Genomic DNA, 20,098 nt, shown 5'->3' on the forward strand with positions numbered 1-20,098 from the left:
CAGACTCTTCAATCAATGACTAATACCAGTAATAAACTGCAGTCTTTATTAATACTTCTAATAGGCCATTCAAAAATACGTTTTTTAAAACCCATGGCTTAAGTTTCGTTTAATTCGAAAGAATGCCCAATTTAGCACAAGAGATGACATCAGTGTTAAATCAATTTAGTGTTTGGGAAGATATTTACCTCAGAGCTTCAGTCAGTGGGAGGGCATCAAGTGCAACCGGCGCTGGGAATAATCGAGCTGAAACCGGTTCTTGCCATAGACAGTAAAAGAAAGGGTTCTTGCTCGTTGTTCTGCAGACTACGCGTCTAGTAAGTAACGTAGGAGTTACGCAAACAACGCACAACTTTCTCGCGCAAACGTAGCTCCGCTCCAAACTCACTGCTCACGGTGTCCGAGCAGAAATGTGATGTTGAAAACTGTAGTGTAACGAACGCCTGCTGTTTCACCGCAAATTTAGTAAACGTTTCGTTGATTGCCGGGAAATATTTTTTTTAGATACTGGAAAACAGAACAACTGTAACGTTATGTAAGGTAAAGTTTATGGCTTGTGATGGAGTGAGAGGTGACTTAGCATTACCGGCTAACTGACAGAAATCAGCAGACGTGTAGTGCACCACTTTATTTCCAATATTTTCTAATGTGTTTATTGTCAGTTTTGTATTTTACGAAGAAAACAATATCAGTTTTAGCCGTTGCAGGGTATATTTGAAGTATGCTAGGCCAGATAAATTAGCATTAGCTTTTACTAAGATCTGCTTTAGTATGTTTTATTTGACATTTAATTATATGGTATGCTGCAGATTTATACATGTTTATGCAATATTAAAATAATTAAATGGCGATTTCTGTGTTTAAATTTGTCGGCTCCGTATGTAACGTTACTGTTGACAGCTGTGCGTAAAGTGACAGAAAGAACGAGAATCATGATGTCAGTCAGTCCTCATTCACTCTTCCTTCTTCGGACCATAAGAGACAGGTAAGTTAAACATTATTAAATATAACTTAACCCCCCCCCCCCCCACCAACACACACACAAACATTCCCCCAACGACTAGTTTGTCTTGATTGTGTGCATTTGTTGTTTGTGATTGTAGCAGTGCTTACTTAAGCAGGTTGGGTGTTAAATTAATTTCTCCCTCATACAGTCTGGAATCAAAGCTTTAACGTCTCTGACATCACCCATCGGCCATAGAAGAGATCAAAGGGCGGAAGTTGAGCTCTTCTTCTGTGCAAGCTTCATCATCATCCTCTCCATCTGCAATGGAGGTTGCCCTGGTGAGTTGGTGCCAAGGATGTGTGCTTTACTGTAGATTTGTTTTACTGAAGTGAAGCATGAAATATTGAATAACTTGCAGGTGAATATATTAGAATAGCCTGAGATTGAGCTACTTAAACTGACTAGCTATTAAAAAGTGACGGTGACATTTTTTTCTGATATATTCTGCAATGCTGATTGCTTACTAAACAGTAACATCAGCTTGAATGTGTGACATTCTTTTGGGGAGAGACTAGTGGTTGTTCAAAATAAAACATAAAGTCAAGACATAATAAAATTCACTGATACTCAAAGAAACATACATACTTATTTCACAAAATATCAGCTCAGATTTCACTAAAAGATTTTAATCTTTATATTTCAGTATATTTTAACTGATGAAAAAACTTCTAAATGTGTTTACTGACCAATCTGTCATAGTCACCGGCTGATGCTGAATGTCTCAAAAGGCCCAAAAACCTGCAGAATTGTTGTTTTGACCGTCATTTCAGTCTTTCACTAGTAGATAAAAGCACTTATATCTTATCATTTTTCATTTCTTATGTGTATTGGAAGGCTGGGGGAGTGTGCATGTTTTAGTGACACTGCTTTTCTCAGCCCCAATTTTTTTTTTTATGTGCAAAAGACATATAAATATCTGAAAGTCATTTTCTTTGTTGTGCCACCCGGCTGATGCATGCATCCAATGTATGACCCACATTTCCTCTGTCACATCCACACAAGCACACACTCACACACACACATATACATATGCCTTTAGCGACTGCATGACTCAGACTGTTCTGAAAGCACTTGATCTGGAACACGGATGTGCATTTATGTGCGCTAAGGAGTGCAGAAAGCCAGTGCCGAGCTCGGAAGCTTCTGGATTAAGCCATTGAATCTCCTGCTGCTGGGTGGGAGGAGGTTAAAGAGAGATTTGTGGGTATTGTGTTTGAGAAGAGAGAGATGGGGGCTTACTCTGTCATGAGAGAGAGAGAGAGATAGAGAGAGAGAGAGATGCAAGAGAAAAAGGACCCTCAGCTCAAATCTACCAGCAGCCTGGGAAAGGTAGGGCAGATTAGTCAGTGGTTCACTGTATGTTTCTCTGGTGTGTGCTTCTGTGCAGTTGTGTGTGCGTCTGCCTTTCAGTTGTGTCTTGCTGTTTTCGTGCTTCTAAATGAATCTCATTGCTCCAAGGAGTCTGTCGGCAGTGCTCGAGTCTTGATGTGCATGTCAGTGTGCTTGTGATGTTGCTGACGGTGTCAGTGTGCGGTTGTGCATCTGTGTTGGGTGTGATTCTTTATTATGGTCAGTTTTGATGTGCGTTCATGTGTACATGTGGTCATACACAAACACAATATTACTTTTTCGCATAAATGTACGTTGCATAAATGTAATTTAAGGTTTGGTGTCCATGCAGGGCTCTAAATATAGGATGGATATTCAGTGTGTGAGAATATCCTTTTATCTGTGGTGTCAGTTTTGGTCACTGTGGTGTTTTTTAGTGCCCTTGTAGTAGATAGGCAATTGTGTACCCAAGCCTGTTAAAGGGGGCATAACATGGAAAACTGAATTATTCTGCTCTTATGAAATAAAACTTTTACAATGCAGAGCTCCCTTCCTAGTCCACCCAGAATGTTAATGAAAACCAAGCTGCAAAATGATGGAAACCATCTTTAGTAAAAACTTATTTGAGGTGTAATTAGATTATTTAGTTCATATCCCATTCATTTACATAAAGAGGGCGGGGTTTATGACTGCACTCCATGATGACATTAGCATATGGATGCCCATGTTTCCATTTTTCAGCCATATGAAGTGTCTTTTTATTTTATTTTTTACAAGCCTGTTTTATTTTGTTTTGTTTTATATTTATTCTACTTTCCAAAATAGTTTTTTCCCCTTCATTTTAATAATCAGAAAGCTTGTCTAATCAATTGAATAAAATACAAAATAAAAGAATTCATTTACAACACAATATTGATTTTTTTTGGTCATATATTTAAGTTAAACCAAACTTTTATTTTGGTGACTGTAAAAATAGATGGATGATGAAGGCCCCGATATACTTCAAACAAAGTTAATTTACGTTCTTTGTTTGGAGGCAAAAAGAAGTTTGAAAAGGCTGTGTGACGATATACTGTTTCCAAACATTCCAACATCCCCGCACTGTTGGAGGCGGGTTAAGATTAATGTAAATAATAACATATCGCGATGCTCGCACGTATCCCCTAAACAAAACAACAATGAAATGATGAAGGGTAGGCAATCTAGGTGTGAGACTGGCCCAATGGTCAGAATATTATAGACAAAAGAATAATGATTAACAGCAGTTCAGAGTCAAGTATCATGTTTACAATACAAAAGAACCATTCTATTTCCATAATCAGTCATTTATGGGAATTCTGAATGGCTCATAGTCTGAAAACATTAGCATGATGTGGAAAAAATGTTGGAGTCAGTTTGTTATTTTATTTTATTAGTGTTCATTTATTTTATTAAACTGAATAAATTGTTACACCTCTTTAAATTTTATGTGGTGCCATGATTTACTTTTGATAAAAACAAAGGTTTATTGTATATTCGTATGGCATTTCATTTATTGTATACCCTTTAAATTTGCTTATTGAAAGAACAACAGCAGCAACAGTATGGTGTAACATTTATTTGAAATGCATGTATTTAGTACTTGTCACCTTATATCTTTACGCTTTCCTTTCATTTTTTTCATGGCTTTGGAAAACTTGTCTTGGATGTTTCTCTACATTACTTTTTGCATAACTCTGGGTCGTCGACACCATGCTTCGTTTCAGTTTCTTTCTAGGAATTAAATGCTTTCTGAATCTTTAAAGTCTTTTCGCGAGCGATCATACTCCATTTGACACTCCAGTGTATTCAGGAGAGGGTGTTCTATGGTCAGAACTCCATAGAATGAGAAACAAACCGGTGGGAAAAAATTGCATGTCAAAGAAGGTGGAGATTCATTGCCACGGACCAATGGAAGCTCAAAGGTGTTTAGGAGCCATAACAAACTCCTCCAGAATGTTCACTTTGGTCAGCTGTGAAGTGAACTTCGTTTTGGACTGATTTTGTTCGAAATGAAATCAGTTTGTTCTTCAATTTAGTTTGAAGTATATCGAGGAATTGAGTCTCCGCTTCCTTCCACTATTAAAAAGTGAAACCAAACTTGAACATACATTAACTTTACTAGAGAACTACTTAAAATGATGGAAATCATCTTTAGGAAAAACATATTTGAAGTGTAATAAGATTATTTATGTGGCTTATATCCCATTTGGGGGATTTATGACTGCAGCCAGCCACCAGATGGCGATCAAAACATTTTTTAGCTTCACTTTTCAGGTCGTGTGCTGCACACATGGTATTTTGTAGGGAGGCCTTTGTTTTTTTGTTTTATAAAAATCTTTACTTTATTATCTAAACAAAGAAAGATGTAGACATACAATCAGCAATACAGCAGTGAGTAAAAACAATACAAAATATAATATTCATGAGGTCAGTCATTTATTAGACGGGTTTAACAAATAGATGTCTATAAAGTCACTGTTTGAATTAGTCTGAAGCACTGTCTTCTATAATTTACAGGATTTGATGAGAGATTTCGTATGTGAGCAAAAAATGCACAGTTGGAAAATACTCAAATGAGCTGGATCGGGCTTGTAAATTAGAATCAAATCTGTAAATATGTATTGATACCCATCACTACTGTTTCAGGAATTACACATTTCATCTTTATATTAACACTAGCGAAAACAACCTGTTTTATTCTAGGGGTCAGAGGTGAAAGATGGTCATAGATCTAAACTATAACTGTTTTTGGTGCAACAAATTTGGACTAATATTCTAAGTAGACTTAAAGGAAAATAAACAAAATGGTAGTACTGTGTTGAATATGACCCCTTTAAGGTGCTGCCTTAATTGTATTCTCTTAAACTCTAGTTTCATCATGTGATCTTTCTGTTCATCTTACAATTATTTGACTTCTCTGCCATCACCCCACATTTTATATCCATCCCCTCATACTCTTTTCTAAATTGAACCCTTTGTCTTCTCTTTCAATCCTTGTTTTCTCAAACTCTGTGTTTCTGGGTTTGTCCTCTCAGGCTTATCCTGCCCTGAAGGCCTTCATGTGCGGCTCTCTCAGCGGCACCTGCTCCACTCTGCTGTTCCAGCCGTTGGATCTGGTGAAGACCAGACTGCAGACCCTGCAGAACAACATGCACCCAGGGTAAGACGCCACCAACTGACATGCCTGCTGGGACCCTCGCTGACCAAGTCTAGACATAAGCCTGCCGTTAGGCTGCTGTCTTTGATCTTTATCTGGTATTAGATGTCTAGTCTTAGTTGGACTTGACTGACAGATAATAAACATGTCTTGTTTAACTTTAGTTCAACAAGCTCAAAGACCAATTCAAAAGGAGAAATTACTTTTCAAAAACTACAACAAACGACTCGTTTGGACTTCAACGCATATTTTCCAGGATTTGTGATATCACAGATATCGACGAATGGGACGAGACCTGGTTGAGCTGCACTAGAGAATGTCAGTGAAATGTTGGAGATGCGCTATAGCTTTCCCAAGGCAGACAAACTTAAGAGTGGTTACAATCATCTGGGTTTAGATCACGCTCAAATTGATTTGATTTTGACGCAATATTTACACTGAAGCTCGCAGGTAAGGGGCATACATTTGCTGACCAGGCACCGAGTGCTGCCAATCACAACATACGCTGACCCAGCTAACCAATCACAGAAAACACTGACCCAGCTAACCAATCACAGCACACACTGACCCAGCTAACCAATCACAGCACATTTTGTATTTCAGAATCCAGGCCATCATTTGATACAGGAACTATTCGAGCCGTTCATACTAGACTGGGGAGAGAGTTGTTGTTATAATGTAAAATATGTGAAAAATATTGTGTTTTTCGAACAACCTAGTATGAGAGCCTGTATAGTACACCCCAAAACAAAATCAAGATTTTGTTAAAGAGCATAATAGGACCCATTTAAAGGGATAGTTCACCCAAAAATGAAAATTACCCCATGATTTGAGGCAAGTTCGGTCCTAGAGTGCGGCTGACCTGCAGAGTTCAGCTTCAGCCCTAATCAAACACACCTGAACAAGCTCATCAATCCATTCAGGATTACTAAAATACAGGCAGGTGAGTTTTTTTTTTTTTTTTCAGGGTTTGAGTTGAACTGTGCTGGACTGCGGCTCTCTAGGACCGAATTTGCCTACCCCTGACTTATACCCTCAAATCATCCTAAGTGTACAGTATCTGACTTTCTTCTTTCAGACTAGGGTTGGAAATCGTTAGAAATTTTCCGGTTCTGATTCCAGTTCCATTAAAATCATTAAACAACTTTTGAAAAATAGTGGTAAGGAAAAATGCACAATACTCAATGCTCAATACTGTTTATTAGTTACTGTCAACCTAATTTAAAGGTTGGCAATGGCAAAATTCAACATATAATACAGTATGCCGATTTTCATAAGTAGGGTTGGGTATTGTTAGAAATTTTCCAGTTCTGGTTCCATTTAAATGAACTATTATTATGTTTTTTACTATTTTACCTTCATTAAAGGTAGTGTTTCTGGAAGGTAGTAAGTAATGCTAGTCCATCAATCAGCATGTGTTTCAAAGTTGATGTTTTTTACACTATCAATAACATTTTGCTTTTCAAGCAGAAATAAGATGGTTGGCCAAATAGTCCCTTGAGGGCTAAGGTACTTGTTCGTTTCCCTCAATTAATGAAATATAATTATACTTATAACCATGTATACACAAACTCCATAAAGCCGCTATTTTACAAATAATAATGCAGGAAGGAGATGGTGTGATGCAATGAGTGGTTTCCACATTTATTAAAATTTAAAATGCATTAAAATAAATACTTTTTATCACTTTATCACTCTTAAAAATGACCTGTACACTAAATAATCTAACCCTCATACTAACATAAAAATTGCAGTCTATTTATTTAGTGGTCCAAGTTGAAGTCAGTATGTATATTTATGACAATATGGGACGAATATAATGTAATTTAGTGGCAGCAAGTGCTGAGCCCTGCCAGTACATGTACAGTCAGACTAAACATATCAATATACTCAGTAATTAAAGAGGCAGGGCGGCATTTCTGTTATTTGCTTTGTGACATCTTTTATGGGAAACGCCGAATCGTCAGAACACAGCTGAAGACTGCTATCAGCGCTTGGTCACATGTGGCACCAGAACCGTTTTCAGAAGCGAAACTTAGAAATTGCTCACGGTTCCGGTTCTTTTCAAAGACCAGATTCAGTTCTGAATAAGAACCGGTTCCAGGTACCCAACCCTATTTCAGACAAATACAATCAGAGTTACATTAAAAATGTCCTGGCTCTTCCAGGCTTTATAATGGCAGTGAATGGCTGTTGATATTTAATCAGTCTCGCGAGAACCATTGTTGTGTTTACAGAAGCAAAGTTTCCTTTGTTTAGCAAAAGAAAACCAGTGTCCTCTTGTCTTAGAATCCAAAATCTTAATTTTAGTCTTTGCTCTCTCATCTGTGCTTCTGCATTTGTCATTTCTCACCAGAGCTTACACTTTTTATCATGGATGGATGCACTTTGGTTTTGCTACCCTTTCAGTTGGCGTGGCAACTGTGCGGCTGTAGCTTTTATTTTTTGGTGAGATGCGTGTGGAGTGTATGTGCCTGTGTTTATATAACGTGTCCTCTCTGTATGCTGTGTGGGAGTGCTCTGTTATTAAACTGTCTGCCTCTCTCAGCTTGGCAGTGAATAACATGTTACCCATGTCATATTATGTGTCCCTATGTGCTCATCATGACATCTAAACTCAAAGATATTTGTCTCCTTCACCCTTCTTTATCTCTCTGTCCATGTCCCTCGTGACCATTTTTATTTCTGTCTTTGTCTCTCAGTGCTCCTAAAGTGGGGATGATTACAGTCTTTTTCAACGTGATCCGCACAGAGAAGCTGCTTGGCCTGTGGAAGGGGGTCACACCGGTGAGTCATGTGTGTTTGCTGCTGTGTCCATTTCCTTTGGTCCTCGCTCACTGTTTGATCTCACGACAGCATCAGTGTTGTGATCGCAGACATTCTTCCAATTCTTCATTTTATTGCAACTGTAAACCACATACTTAATGTGGTACAAACAAAAATGAGTCCTGTGAGGAATATTATTACATATCGTATCGATTAAAAGTATCGTATCGATTTTTTTTATTTTTAAACCTGTTTTGTTGATGGTGAAACCGAAAATTCAGGATGCACTTTGCTGAAAACTGAAATGAATAACTTTTTTTGTGCTACAACTAGTAGTAAAATGTAAGAGATGATTGGTTCATCTCCATGCTGCCGCTTGAACTGAACTGGTTGCCAAAATTTCAATACATCATTATTATTTTCTTTTTTTTCTGTTCACTCTCTTTGTCCCCTACAGTCGTTCATGCGCTGTATCCCTGGTGTAGGGATCTACTTCAGCACATTTTACTCGCTGAAGCAGCACTTCTTCCTGGATAGGTCTCCGAATGCAGGGGAGGCGGTGTTGCTAGGGGCGGGGGCTCGTTGTGTGGCAGGTGTGGCCATGCTGCCCATCACAGTCATTAAGACTCGTTTTGAAGTGAGTATTATTACTCCGCTCTGACACTGTATGCACATTGAAAGTGCAGGTCTTCTGATGCATCGGTGTGTTAATTCACTGTTGCATGTTTTATTTCAGAGTGGGCGGTACAATTACATAAGTGTAGCTGGTGCTCTTAAAAGTGTGTGTCAGAACGAAGGACCGAGGGCGCTTTACTCTGGGCTCACAGCGACTTTACTCCGAGACGCTCCTTTCTCTGGCATCTATGTCATGTTCTACAGCCAGGCCAAAAAGGCTTTGCCACAGGGTGAGCTCCTGATCAAGTCATGATTGTGATGAAATCTGAGGATTTGGCATTGTTTAATAATGTCTGCTCTCTCTCACACACTCAGAGATCAGCTCATCCTCCTTTGTTCCACTGGTTAATTTTGGCTGTGGTGTGGTGGCTGGTATTTTGGCGTCTCTAGCCACTCAGCCAGCAGATGTGATCAAAACCCACATGCAAGTGAGCCCAGCGTTGTATCCCAAGACCAGGGATGCTGTACATCATGTTTATACTGTAAGCATCATGGGATAAATCATATTTGTCTTTAGTGACCTTTGAAAATGTTTTCAAATACAAAATTCTAATTTTGTATTTAAATTATTTGATTCATCAAAGAAACCTAAAAATATGTTTTAAAGTTTCCATAAAAGTTGTTGAAACGAGTTTAAACATTGATAATAATAAGAAATGTTATTTAAGCAGCAAATCAGCATATTAGAATAATTTCTGAAGTATCATGTGATGCTGAAGACTGGAGTAATGATGCTGAAAATTCAGCTTTGTTCACCGGAATAAATGACATTTTAAAATATATTCAAATAGAAAACAGTTATTTTAAATTATATTTCACAATATTTCAGATTTTTGAACAGTGGTGTACCATTTTTACCATTTTATAGTTTTGAATGCAGTATGTATTAGATGCACAAAACTCATGTACTGACAGACTATCACATTCACTTTTTGTTTGTTTGTCCTGAAGCTCTCTAAATCTCTGAATACTTTTATGATACAAATTTGATGTAAACCCAGTCAGTTATGTTTTCAGAACTGGACAAAACATCTGATATGTGTAAATAGATCTGTACATTAGTGTGAACGCAGCCTATTAAAGCTGCCACTGTCTGTAATGTCATCTGTAATCAAACAGCAATAATGCTGAGAAAAAAATACAAATCTATTACTATGTTTGTCCGTAAACTTTCAGATACTAAAATTTGTTTTTGTTTATCACTTTTAATTGTCTTTTTTCCACTTTATTACTTTATATTTGCTTACCGTATATGTTTAGAAGCTGTATTTTGTTGGTAAAATTCTTAATTGTTTTTATTTATTATAAATGTGTAATTATTTTTAAAAAAGTTATCCTGCTTTTATAATTAAATAAAAATGCACATAACAAATTTGATATAAAATGTATATAAAAATGTAGCCATGTGCAGTAATTTTCGTCTAAATGTTCTGTTTCAAACTTGACTATCACATTACAGAAGTTAAAGGAATTGTGAAAGTTGTTCTGTATTTTATAAAAATCTGTTTTTAAACACATTTGGTGTATTTTATGTGTGGAGTACATGCTGTGTTCTTAAGTCAGATCTTTTGTCAGCAGATTAAAGTCTCTTAGATTAAGTCAGTTACAGAATTTTTATTCTTTTCTCTCTCTCTTCTGATTTTAGAAGCATGGCTTGAGCGGGTTCTTTCGAGGAGCAGTTCCTCGTTCTCTGAGGAGAACCCTTATGGCTGCCATGGCCTGGACTGTGTACGAGCAGCTGATGGCACGCATGGGACTGAAGTCCTAAAGACACCCCTCACACTTTATATGTGGACTTCATTCTGTGTGTGTCCGATACAGGAGTGTGTGCTTTTCAGATGGTGGTGAAAAGATGGCATTCTATTATCCTTGAAGGATTGATAAAAACAAAAGCAGCTAGTGTTGGCTGAGGTACCGGTAATAATAGGTATGTGTGTGTGATTGTCTGTGTGTGTTAGTGTTTTCAGGTGCAGTCTTTACCCTGTGACACCTCTGACAGTGACATTCCTAAATTGCCACAATGTGAGTTTGTCTGCCTGCATATTGAGACAGGGGTCCGCACTGAAGAATACCAATGAGAGACCGTCAGCTCACAAGAAAACACTAGTTTCACAAGAAGAAAATCCCCTTCTTGTCAATTAACCTTAATATACTACATGTCTCAGTGTCATTGAAAAGTGATGAGATAGTTCCTAAGCCTAAATAATTTTTAGTCGATGATGAGGCTTAGTGAGTGTCCAAGAGACTGGTGTTACAAAGACATGTTGACATAATACTCCAGCAATCAGACCGAATTACTCTAGGGTTGAGAAACTCAACTGACAACACATGACTGTCTCACCAACATACTCCGTTCCAAACATGTTTGCTCGTCTCTATGCGATGATTTGTGCTGTTCTACTGATTTCCTGTGCTGTGTGGCTGGATGGATTTATCAATGCACTCCAGTAGACTGTTTTTGATTTTCTTGAACGCTCACTCCTGAATGCAGACAAAGCCTAGATATGGATTGAGTGAGGCTTAGTAAGATTTAAACCTGGAGAAACATTTAATATTTATTAAAGAAACAGAACAAGTGTTATTGTTCCTGGGAAAACAATGTTTGAAATTGCAATACTTCATTTATTGTATTTGCATATGTTGTATTTTGTGTGAAACCAATGTAAGACTCCATAGTGTCATCAGTGGTGCTCGGTGTGAACACAGTGTAATGTTGATTCAACATGACCCATGGGGCAGTTTTAGAAAGTCTGTAAAAAACATGTCCGGTTGGTTGTTCAAACTTAAAAATTTGTTGAGAAAATGAAGCTTATGAGAATCATTAGGATTACTGGCATTGTGACATTAGTTCCATTTCTTTTAGGCACCTTTTCTCCCCAAATCTGCATTACAAAAAATATATATATATATTCATCACAGTAATAGGTATTTAGGCGAAATATACTTAATTGTCTTGTAAATAATGTCACAATGCAAAAATATTTATGGATTCGAAATAGAATTTGATTTATTTAAGCCAAATATAATTTCTTTCCTTTTGTATTAAAAGTTTTGATTGTACTAAAAGGATCATTATATACGTCAAATGACTGGCTATTTAAATTCAGGAATGTGTTATACTCCAGTAATTAAAATTTAATTTAGTTTGCGGAATTCAATTCCATAAAATAATTGTTTTAAATTGTCTTGATTATAATTAGATTGGCTTATTCCTGACAAAGAAAGATGAGGTTCAATTCCCATTGTATGAAATTTGTAAGACATTTGAAGCTTAGTAATACTCTAGTTTTATATCAGTTAAGTGGGTTCATAAGTTTCGATCACTGCACACAACATGCATATAGTTTGTGAAAGCACTTTAAATTCAGTAAAGCTGATTGCATTCAAACTGATTCTGTGTGTGTGCGTGCGTGTGTGTTGGTTGGTTGGTCACGTGTTGCTATGTAAGCCTTTGTGCTGTACTGTGGAGATACTCTTTTGCCTTCACACAATCAGTATTGTCTCTTCAGCATTTCTTATTGCCAATATTGTTGATATTTTGTCTGTATGTGACAATATTTGTACATGCAAATGTTACGCCTATTTAAAAATGTGAATAAATCTGCCGTGTTTTATAATTGGTTGTGAAAGGTTTTTGTTTTGCAGGTGGTTTTGTAACTTAGCAAAGATAGATAAAAATCAGTAATGCCCTTTTTGTGCTTTTTGCTAGGGAAAAAAACTGAGAACAATGGTTTAGTATACTGTTAATGTGGCACAAAACGGTCTTGCTTTGCTGTTTTTGTGCTCTGCTGGGTGCTGCTGAGGGTACAGACCCTGACAGCCGGACAGCTCCTTGTCCCCAGACATGCAGCCAGACAGTGTAAAGAGGGTCAGGTATGAGGACACTAGAGGGACTGAACCACTGCTGTGACACAAATCAAACGACTAGCAGTGATTATAACACAGACACCAGACCTCATCAGTCTACTGTCTGCTTTTTTTATACCTGCAAAATGACTCGAGCATAGTTTTCAGAAGGCTCCTTAAGGAAATAATAATGATCTCATAATAATGTCCAGCATAAACCAGAATGCAGACATTAAACTTGTGCTGCTATTTGATGGAGTTAACATGGTATAAACAATACACAAAACAATGCATTACATGATGTAATTTGCTTATATAGAATGTAATATTTGCAATTTTAGAGTTTATTTAATAATTAAGTTTTCTATTTTTTCTTTTTTTAACATTGCCTACTGGTACCAGTGTTCGTTTAACTTAGATACTATTATAGTTTTATTTATTTATTTATTTATTTTTCATATTAGCATAACAAGTTTGAGTAATTCTGTTGTTTTAGTCATTTTTAATATATCTATATGTAACTTCAAAATATTTTTTGGTTTAGTTTTAGTTGTTTTATTATATCAAGTCACACTAAATAAAAATGGGAAATGTCGACTTGGGGAATAGAATATCTTTAAAACAAATGTTTTGATATTATTTAATTTAATATTTATTTCAAGTAAGAATATTGTACTGTATGCTTTTAGTTTCACTTAACTATAATAACCCTGATTTCTACTCGCGTGTGTATGTGTGTGTAATGCAGTCCACGCATTAGCAAATCGTTGGAAATCTAACCTTGGAAAAAAAAAACATCAAAACCTTTTAAGAGCCCGTTTTTTGTTGAACAGATGAACTGAGGGTTAATGTGAGTAGAGACCTCACGCGTGTGAAATCTTCCACCGGTCCGGTAGGAGTGCTATGTTAATTTGATTAGACACATTGAAAGCAAAGAGCAAGAAATCTTCTCGTGTGATTGGTGGACACCCGGGTATATAAAGGACGTAATTTCCTCATCCCGCCCTCTTTTCGCCGTGAGGTGCAGAACTCCATACGGCGTTGTCTCGTGGTGAGCAGAAATGTTATGATTCTGTCGTCTATTTGAGTCGTACTGTTTTGAATAAAGGTTAATTTTGCCAGTATTCATCAAAATTTTAAAATGTGAAGTTTCCGTGAGTTCTTTTAAAATCTGTGACTTGGGCCTGAGTCTCAACGGTTTATCTCGCACGAGAAGCGCGTGTACGGCTACAGTGAGTAGCGCGCGCGCAGTGGTCACTCGTAAGACTATTTAATATAGAGTATTTTGGTTGACATCAAATGTCTACATACCTTCTAAGATCTCTTATAGTTCATCGTGGAAATAAGTTCATCATTTCTTTAGTGAGTTAACGGTAACGTGTAGCATCTGACGTTATAAAGATGACGTGAAATCGGCTAAGGTCTGCACACAGTTAAAGCCTCGCACTGATGTCGGTGTGAAGGTGTCGGAAGTGTGCTAAAGTGATTCAGCCGGGATTTCGCTAACACCAGTAGGGCTTATGCGTCCTATGACTGGGGTTTGATAGCAACCTGAGCTACATTCATCCTTCAAGCCAGAAATACTTGTCAATAATTTCTTGTCGACTAAGCCCCCTGTATGTGTTTCCTTCCAGCTCTCCCACTAAAGTCGTTACGCAGGGAAAGTGGTCACGATGTCCGGAGGTCTGGATGTCCTTCAGATGAAGGAGGAGGATGTGCTGAAGTTCCTGGCAGCTGGAACTCATCTGGGAGGAACCAACCTGGACTTCCAGATGGAGCAGTACGTCTACAAGAGAAAGAGTGACGGTAAGAAGTGCAAGAAGACGGGTGATGTGGCTGCGAAATGCCTTGCTTGTGCTTTGTTAATTCTTTTAGGTCACTAACTTACTGGGGTTTGTGAGGGAACTGCAGGTGGGTGAAAGTTCATTAAAAGCTGAATTAAATCATAAAATGAGAAACTAAAACCACTTCAATTGAAATAAAATGTAAAAAATGCTATATTGCTTAAGTTAAGCATTGTTCAGATTTTTGTATGCAATTTGTTTGCTCAGTGACCAAGGAGAAGAAAATGGCATGTGACAAAGCATGCATCCTATTGGTTGGCCAGTTTTCATTGAGGTGTGATGGAAAAGATATCAGAATCCCTCTCTGTAAGAAAAGAAATGCTGATTTGACCGCATTCAGTTTGTGTCGGTCTGAAAAGTTATCAGCCAGTCATTAAAATTAATTTGTGATCACGACATGCACCAATGACCTCTTTATCCACATTTTCACCATTTAAACACATTTACTTACATTTATAAACCCATGGTTAATCAGACTTTTTAATAAGACTTTTTGACCAAAACAAAAGCTTGAGGGTTTAATGTTTAAAACAGTTTTCTAACTTGTTTATAAAACTAAAAAATAGTTTTTTTTTGATAATTGTAGTTAAAAATAGTAAATCACTGAAGTTCTTGATACATTTGACCCAAGTGTAAACGGCAGCACAAGATGTTTTATGAGATGAAATGTTTCTCACTGTGGTTTGACAATCAAAATTTTCTTTACAACTGTGGTTTGCACAAATGATAAATAAAAAAATAAATAAATAAAAACAAATGATAAATTAGTTTCATTTTTAATCAACACAAAGTTTACCTGCATGTCTTGTTCATGGTTTTCTAATGTCAGTTAATGCTCACATGTGAAATGTTAATTTATGGAAACGTTTAAAGTCAAGAAAATATTTTATCAAAAGTTTTTTTTATCGTTTCGGATCCACTGATCCTATGTTTGCACTTCTGCAGGCGTGTACATAATCAACCTTAAGAAGACCTGGGAGAAACTGCTGTTGGCTGCTCGTGCCATTGTTGCCATTGAGAATCCAGCTGATGTTTGCGTTATCTCCTCCAGAAACACTGGCCAGGTGATTGACCCTCCATGACTAGTTAACCCTCTGGAGTCTAAGGGTATTTTTGGGGCCTTGAGAAGTTTTGTCATGCCCTGACATTTGTGCTTTTTTCAGTTTCTTATAAATATCTAAATGGGTAAAGTCTAATATCACTGTAATCAGCACAAACTGAGCTATAATAATATGTGAAATGCATGCATGTACATGATTGTATTTTTGAGAAAAAAAATGTTATGCATGGTTAGTGAAAAACTAAAAATGTTAAATCACTTGAATAAGGCAATAAAACACATACATAAAATTGGTTGCCGGAAAAGTTGAGAACTGGAGCTTGTAGCCTAGAATTTTTCTTTCTGAATGATGTGAAAATCATCTTGTTTACTCACTCACAGAAAACAATATATTGATTTAAATTTTCTAAAACACTTTTTGTTGGTAAAAGTCATATGCGAGTAGGCGTCAACTATCATGAATATCATTGTGATTTACACCTCAGAAGACAAAGGCCTGCATAATGAGCTGCATAATGAGCCTCTCATTCAACTGCGCCACTCTGAGGGCAAATTTTTTGGCATCCTTTCTCTAGTCACACAATCCTTCAGAAATCCTTTTAACAATCTTATTTTCTACCAAATAAACCCCATTTATTATCATTATTATTGATATTATTAATGTTGAAAAGAGCTGATAATATTTTTCAGGTTTTTTTAGGGGGAATAAATCGAAAGAACTGCATTGTTTTTACATTTGTTAGAGTTATCTCTATTTGTCACATTTATATTATTTACATCAAGCTTTTGAATGGTATAGTATTGTATATTGTTATTGAAACTTCATAATGTTTCACTTGATTATACATTTAGTCAGGAATTATAGTTTGGAAAAATATTTGGAAAAAGTAACTAGTAAAATGTTTACACGTTATGTGAAAACTAGTACAAATAAATAAAAAGAGACTTACTCATGTTTATGATCTCTGCTGAATAAAGTGCTTCATTCTTTTTTCTGAGGAAATCCATTTCTCAAATCCTCAACCACATCACATCTTTTTGGGGTGAATTATGTCTTAGTCCTCTCATCGCGAAGCAAACAGTAAAATAAAATAAAAACTTGAAGAATAGTCTCGCTGCTTTTACTTCTGTGTGGGCGTATTCAAGCCGCGCGCTTCAGTTTGAATCTGAATAGCGCGTTAAGCGCGGGGGCGTGGTCACATTAGATATAATGAGCGGAGATATGAAAAACAGACATTGCGTTGTTTTCATATGGATTACTTTATCTCAGAATATTTGTTTTCGGCAGCACTTGTTTAGTTTAAAAGTAGACATTCCAGGCTTTCTATAGATATCTCTCTCATGTCTCTTCGTTGAGTATTCACGGAGTTACAGTTCATTTTAATGAAATGTTTGTACATGACGATCAGCGGAGATAAAGACTGTAGACAGCGCACCTTGTTTGTTATCTTTATTTTATAAGTGCACAAAGGTTTTTTGTTATGTCTGTATCCAAAAAAAACTAGACCCTTTACAGATTCGATAGATGTATTGCTCTTATCTGTACGATTAAAACTGAGAGTGTAATTTAAGTTCTTTTCAGGGTTATCAGGTGAAAATGACTCAAAACGCATATATGCGTTAATCGACTCGAAAGGGTTAACAAAAGAGCTTTTTACCAGGCACATTATTAAAACCTGGCACTGCTGTCAGTGTTTGGGTGTCGGAAGTGTGCTAGAGTGACTTGGCCGGGATTTCGCTAACACCATGAGGGTTTTGCCCCATGACTGGGGTTTGATAGTAACCTGAGCCACAGTGTTTTTACACATTCACTTGCACAGGATATCTTTTGTTAACATGATGGTTGGTGATTTTAGTGATGTTAACAGTCACTGTTCGTTCTTGTCAGAGAGCTGTACTCAAGTTCGCCTCTGCAACTGGTGCAACCACCTTCGCTGGTCGTTTCACTCCTGGAACCTTCACCAATCAGATTCAGGCTGCTTTCAGGGAGCCCCGCCTCCTGATCGTGACAGATCCTCGTGCTGACCATCAGCCACTGACTGAAGCTTCTTACGTCAACATCCCAACCATTGCCCTCTGCAACACAGACTCCCCTCTGAGATACGTCGACATTGCCATCCCATGCAACAACAAGGTATGAATGAGAAACTAAACTTTATGCAAGTGGTGTTTCTATGTGGTTTAAAGGTTTAAAATGTTGTGTTTTAGGGTCCCCACTCTGTGGGTTTGATGTGGTGGATGTTGGCTAGAGAAGTGCTGAGGTTGAGGGGCACCATTTCCAGGGAGCACCCATGGGAGGTCATGCCTGATCTGTACTTCTACAGAGATCCTGAGGAGGTACGATGCAGAATAATCTTGTATTGATCTCTCTTCTTGTCCACCGATTTGGAATCGCTCAGAGAATTTCACATTTGTGAATCCTGTGGGGAAAAATATGCATCTACCCTTTTTAAATCTAGACATGAGAAAACCGTTTGTATAGGTCATACAATTTAAAGAATGTATAGTTATGTATATACACGGGTCACAATTTTTTTTAAGTTGAAGTATATAAAATGTTTGTTAAATGATGAATCTTTGTCTGCCATTTAATAGCCGTTAAGGCTGATATGGTACATTTAAATACAACCAACCAATATTCAGAATCTGTTCCATATGGCTTTATTCCATCGCTGCTTTAATTGTTCAGAAGTGCTAATTGTCTTTCCACCTTTAGATTGAGAAGGAAGAGCAGGCTGCAGCTGAGAAGGCTGTTGGTAAGGAGGAGTTCCAGGGTGAATGGACCGCTCCTGTGCCTGACTTCACCCAGCCGGAGGTTGCTGACTGGTCTGAAGGTGTTCCAGTTCCTTCTGTGCCCATCCAGCAGTTTCCAGCTGGCATTGAGGGTAAGCTGCTGCTAGATTTATTTCCCCACATGCCATACATGCAGTACAATTTGGATAATTTTACAACTGAACATTTGAAATTCGTGTGAACTAATCCACTCTTCTGAACTTTAGCTCCTGCCAAAGCTGCACCAGCTGAGGTGTTTGCAGGTAAGGTTTTCCTGCTTGGTAGCATGAAATGCATAATACAAAATGAAGTGTGTAACATCTGGTGTAATTTTGTATTTCTCTCGTCATCAGAGGACTGGAGTGCTCAGCCTGCGACTGAGGATTGGTCTGCTGCTCCCACTGCTCAGGCCGGAGACTGGGGTGGCGCCACTGCAGACTGGTCTTAAGAGAGATGTTAACGGTGCTTGGCAAATCAATAAACTTGGTGGTTTAAAATCTTGTTTCTGATATGGTTTTGTTTTAAACTGATTTCTGAATAAGCAATTAGGGTTAAAGTGTCTAATGTAGCATCTAGAATAGATTAAGTCCACCTCAGCTCCTGTAATTATAAAAAAATGTGTTTTTTTTTTGTTTTTTTTGTTTTTTACACAACACCAATACAGAATGGCAGATATGCAATGCCTTAATGATGGGATAATGTTCATGCAGCTGAGCAGTTTCAATTCAGTCTTTGGCCATTGAACCTGAAATTATAAAGTTTCGATTGACCGTTTTCAGCATTATTAGAGAGCGGCCCTATTGTAATCAAAATAGTTTTCATAGTTTATTATTGATTAAACTTCAAAAGGCTAACGTTACGATTTCGCTGATTGAACATGAACGCTGAACATTCTAAGTCCAGTGCTGTGCTTTTGTTACCAGGGGAACAGTTATATTTCTACCAAATGCTCCACCTGCTGGCAGAGAATGAATGAGCATTTTCAAAATAATTCTTGTTTTGTTCCGAGTTCAGAACAATATGAAAATCGACCCATGTTTTTACCCTGTGCGTACTGGTGGATCGATAAGAAGATAATGCATTGTAAAAATATAAACGGGAGTGTGCAATATGTATGTTCTGCGATAATATTGTTATTGTAGGTTTAATTATGTGCAATTTGATAGGAGTATATCGTGAAAGGCAAACCGAACTATAGAGTGCACGCATACATTAGAGCGCGTTCTTTCACTGCATGCATTAATCAGTCTATTAAAATGCTTTTGGAATTATCATATAATTTAAGATGGGGCCAGACAATGAATACTGATATAATTTCATTAGTTAATAAAACATGGAGATTTTTTTTTCTCCAAAAGCAAGCATGATTACAAATGTGATATAGATTTTATACAAGCAGTTAATGTTAAGAGTTTACAGTTTAGACACCATATTTTCTCAAACAAAAACATTTGGTTCATTCGTAATGAATTTTTGTTAATAATTGTTTAAATAAATATATTAATTAATCCTTTTGACTTTAAAAGCTGAAATATAAAGATTATCATTTTATAAAACTTTGTTTTTGTGAAAACTTGTATCTGAACTGTAAATTCAGCTTTTTACAGTAATTTTATGGTATT

At 37.1% G+C, this 20,098-nt stretch overlaps 2 protein-coding genes and 2 non-coding genes across 5 annotated transcripts; all 4 read left to right on the forward strand.

Moving 5' to 3' along the window:
- Positions 1-340: 340 nt before the first annotated feature.
- Positions 341-12,569, forward strand: LOC113050907 (mitochondrial glycine transporter B-like). 2 transcript variants are annotated; one of them, XM_026214357.1, is made up of 9 exons: positions 341-540; positions 901-985; positions 1,155-1,284; positions 5,392-5,516; positions 8,216-8,300; positions 8,737-8,916; positions 9,016-9,184; positions 9,270-9,436; positions 10,600-12,569. In XM_026214357.1, the coding sequence occupies exons 3-9, from the start codon at positions 1,270-1,272 to the stop codon at positions 10,720-10,722; spliced, it is 864 nt and encodes a 287-aa protein (XP_026070142.1). In that variant the 5' UTR covers positions 341-540; positions 901-985; positions 1,155-1,269; the 3' UTR covers positions 10,723-12,569. The 2 variants fall into 2 exon arrangements, with proteins under 2 accessions (XP_026070142.1, XP_026070141.1); XM_026214356.1 differs by lacking the exons at positions 341-540; positions 901-985; positions 1,155-1,284 and adding an exon at positions 2,068-2,335.
- A 1,143-nt stretch (positions 12,570-13,712) lies between these two features.
- LOC113050909 (40S ribosomal protein SA) lies at positions 13,713-18,973 on the forward strand. Its single transcript, XM_026214358.1, has 8 exons — positions 13,713-13,851; positions 14,435-14,606; positions 15,590-15,708; positions 17,593-17,838; positions 17,913-18,041; positions 18,421-18,589; positions 18,704-18,739; positions 18,830-18,973. The coding sequence occupies exons 2-8, from the start codon at positions 14,474-14,476 to the stop codon at positions 18,922-18,924; spliced, it is 927 nt and encodes a 308-aa protein (XP_026070143.1). The 5' UTR covers positions 13,713-13,851; positions 14,435-14,473; the 3' UTR covers positions 18,925-18,973.
- Positions 14,223-14,364, forward strand: LOC113051212 (small nucleolar RNA SNORA62/SNORA6 family). The gene has a single exon (XR_003276878.1). It is a non-coding gene; the product is annotated as a small nucleolar RNA SNORA62/SNORA6 family (small nucleolar RNA).
- Positions 17,363-17,501, forward strand: LOC113051211 (small nucleolar RNA SNORA62/SNORA6 family). Its single transcript, XR_003276877.1, has one exon. It is a non-coding gene; the product is annotated as a small nucleolar RNA SNORA62/SNORA6 family (small nucleolar RNA).
- Positions 18,974-20,098: the final 1,125 nt, after the last annotated feature.

The sequence above is a fragment of the Carassius auratus genome, chromosome 31 (genome assembly GCF_003368295.1).
Source record: "Carassius auratus strain Wakin chromosome 31, ASM336829v1, whole genome shotgun sequence".
NCBI classification, from domain to species: Eukaryota; Metazoa; Chordata; class Actinopteri; order Cypriniformes; family Cyprinidae; genus Carassius; species Carassius auratus.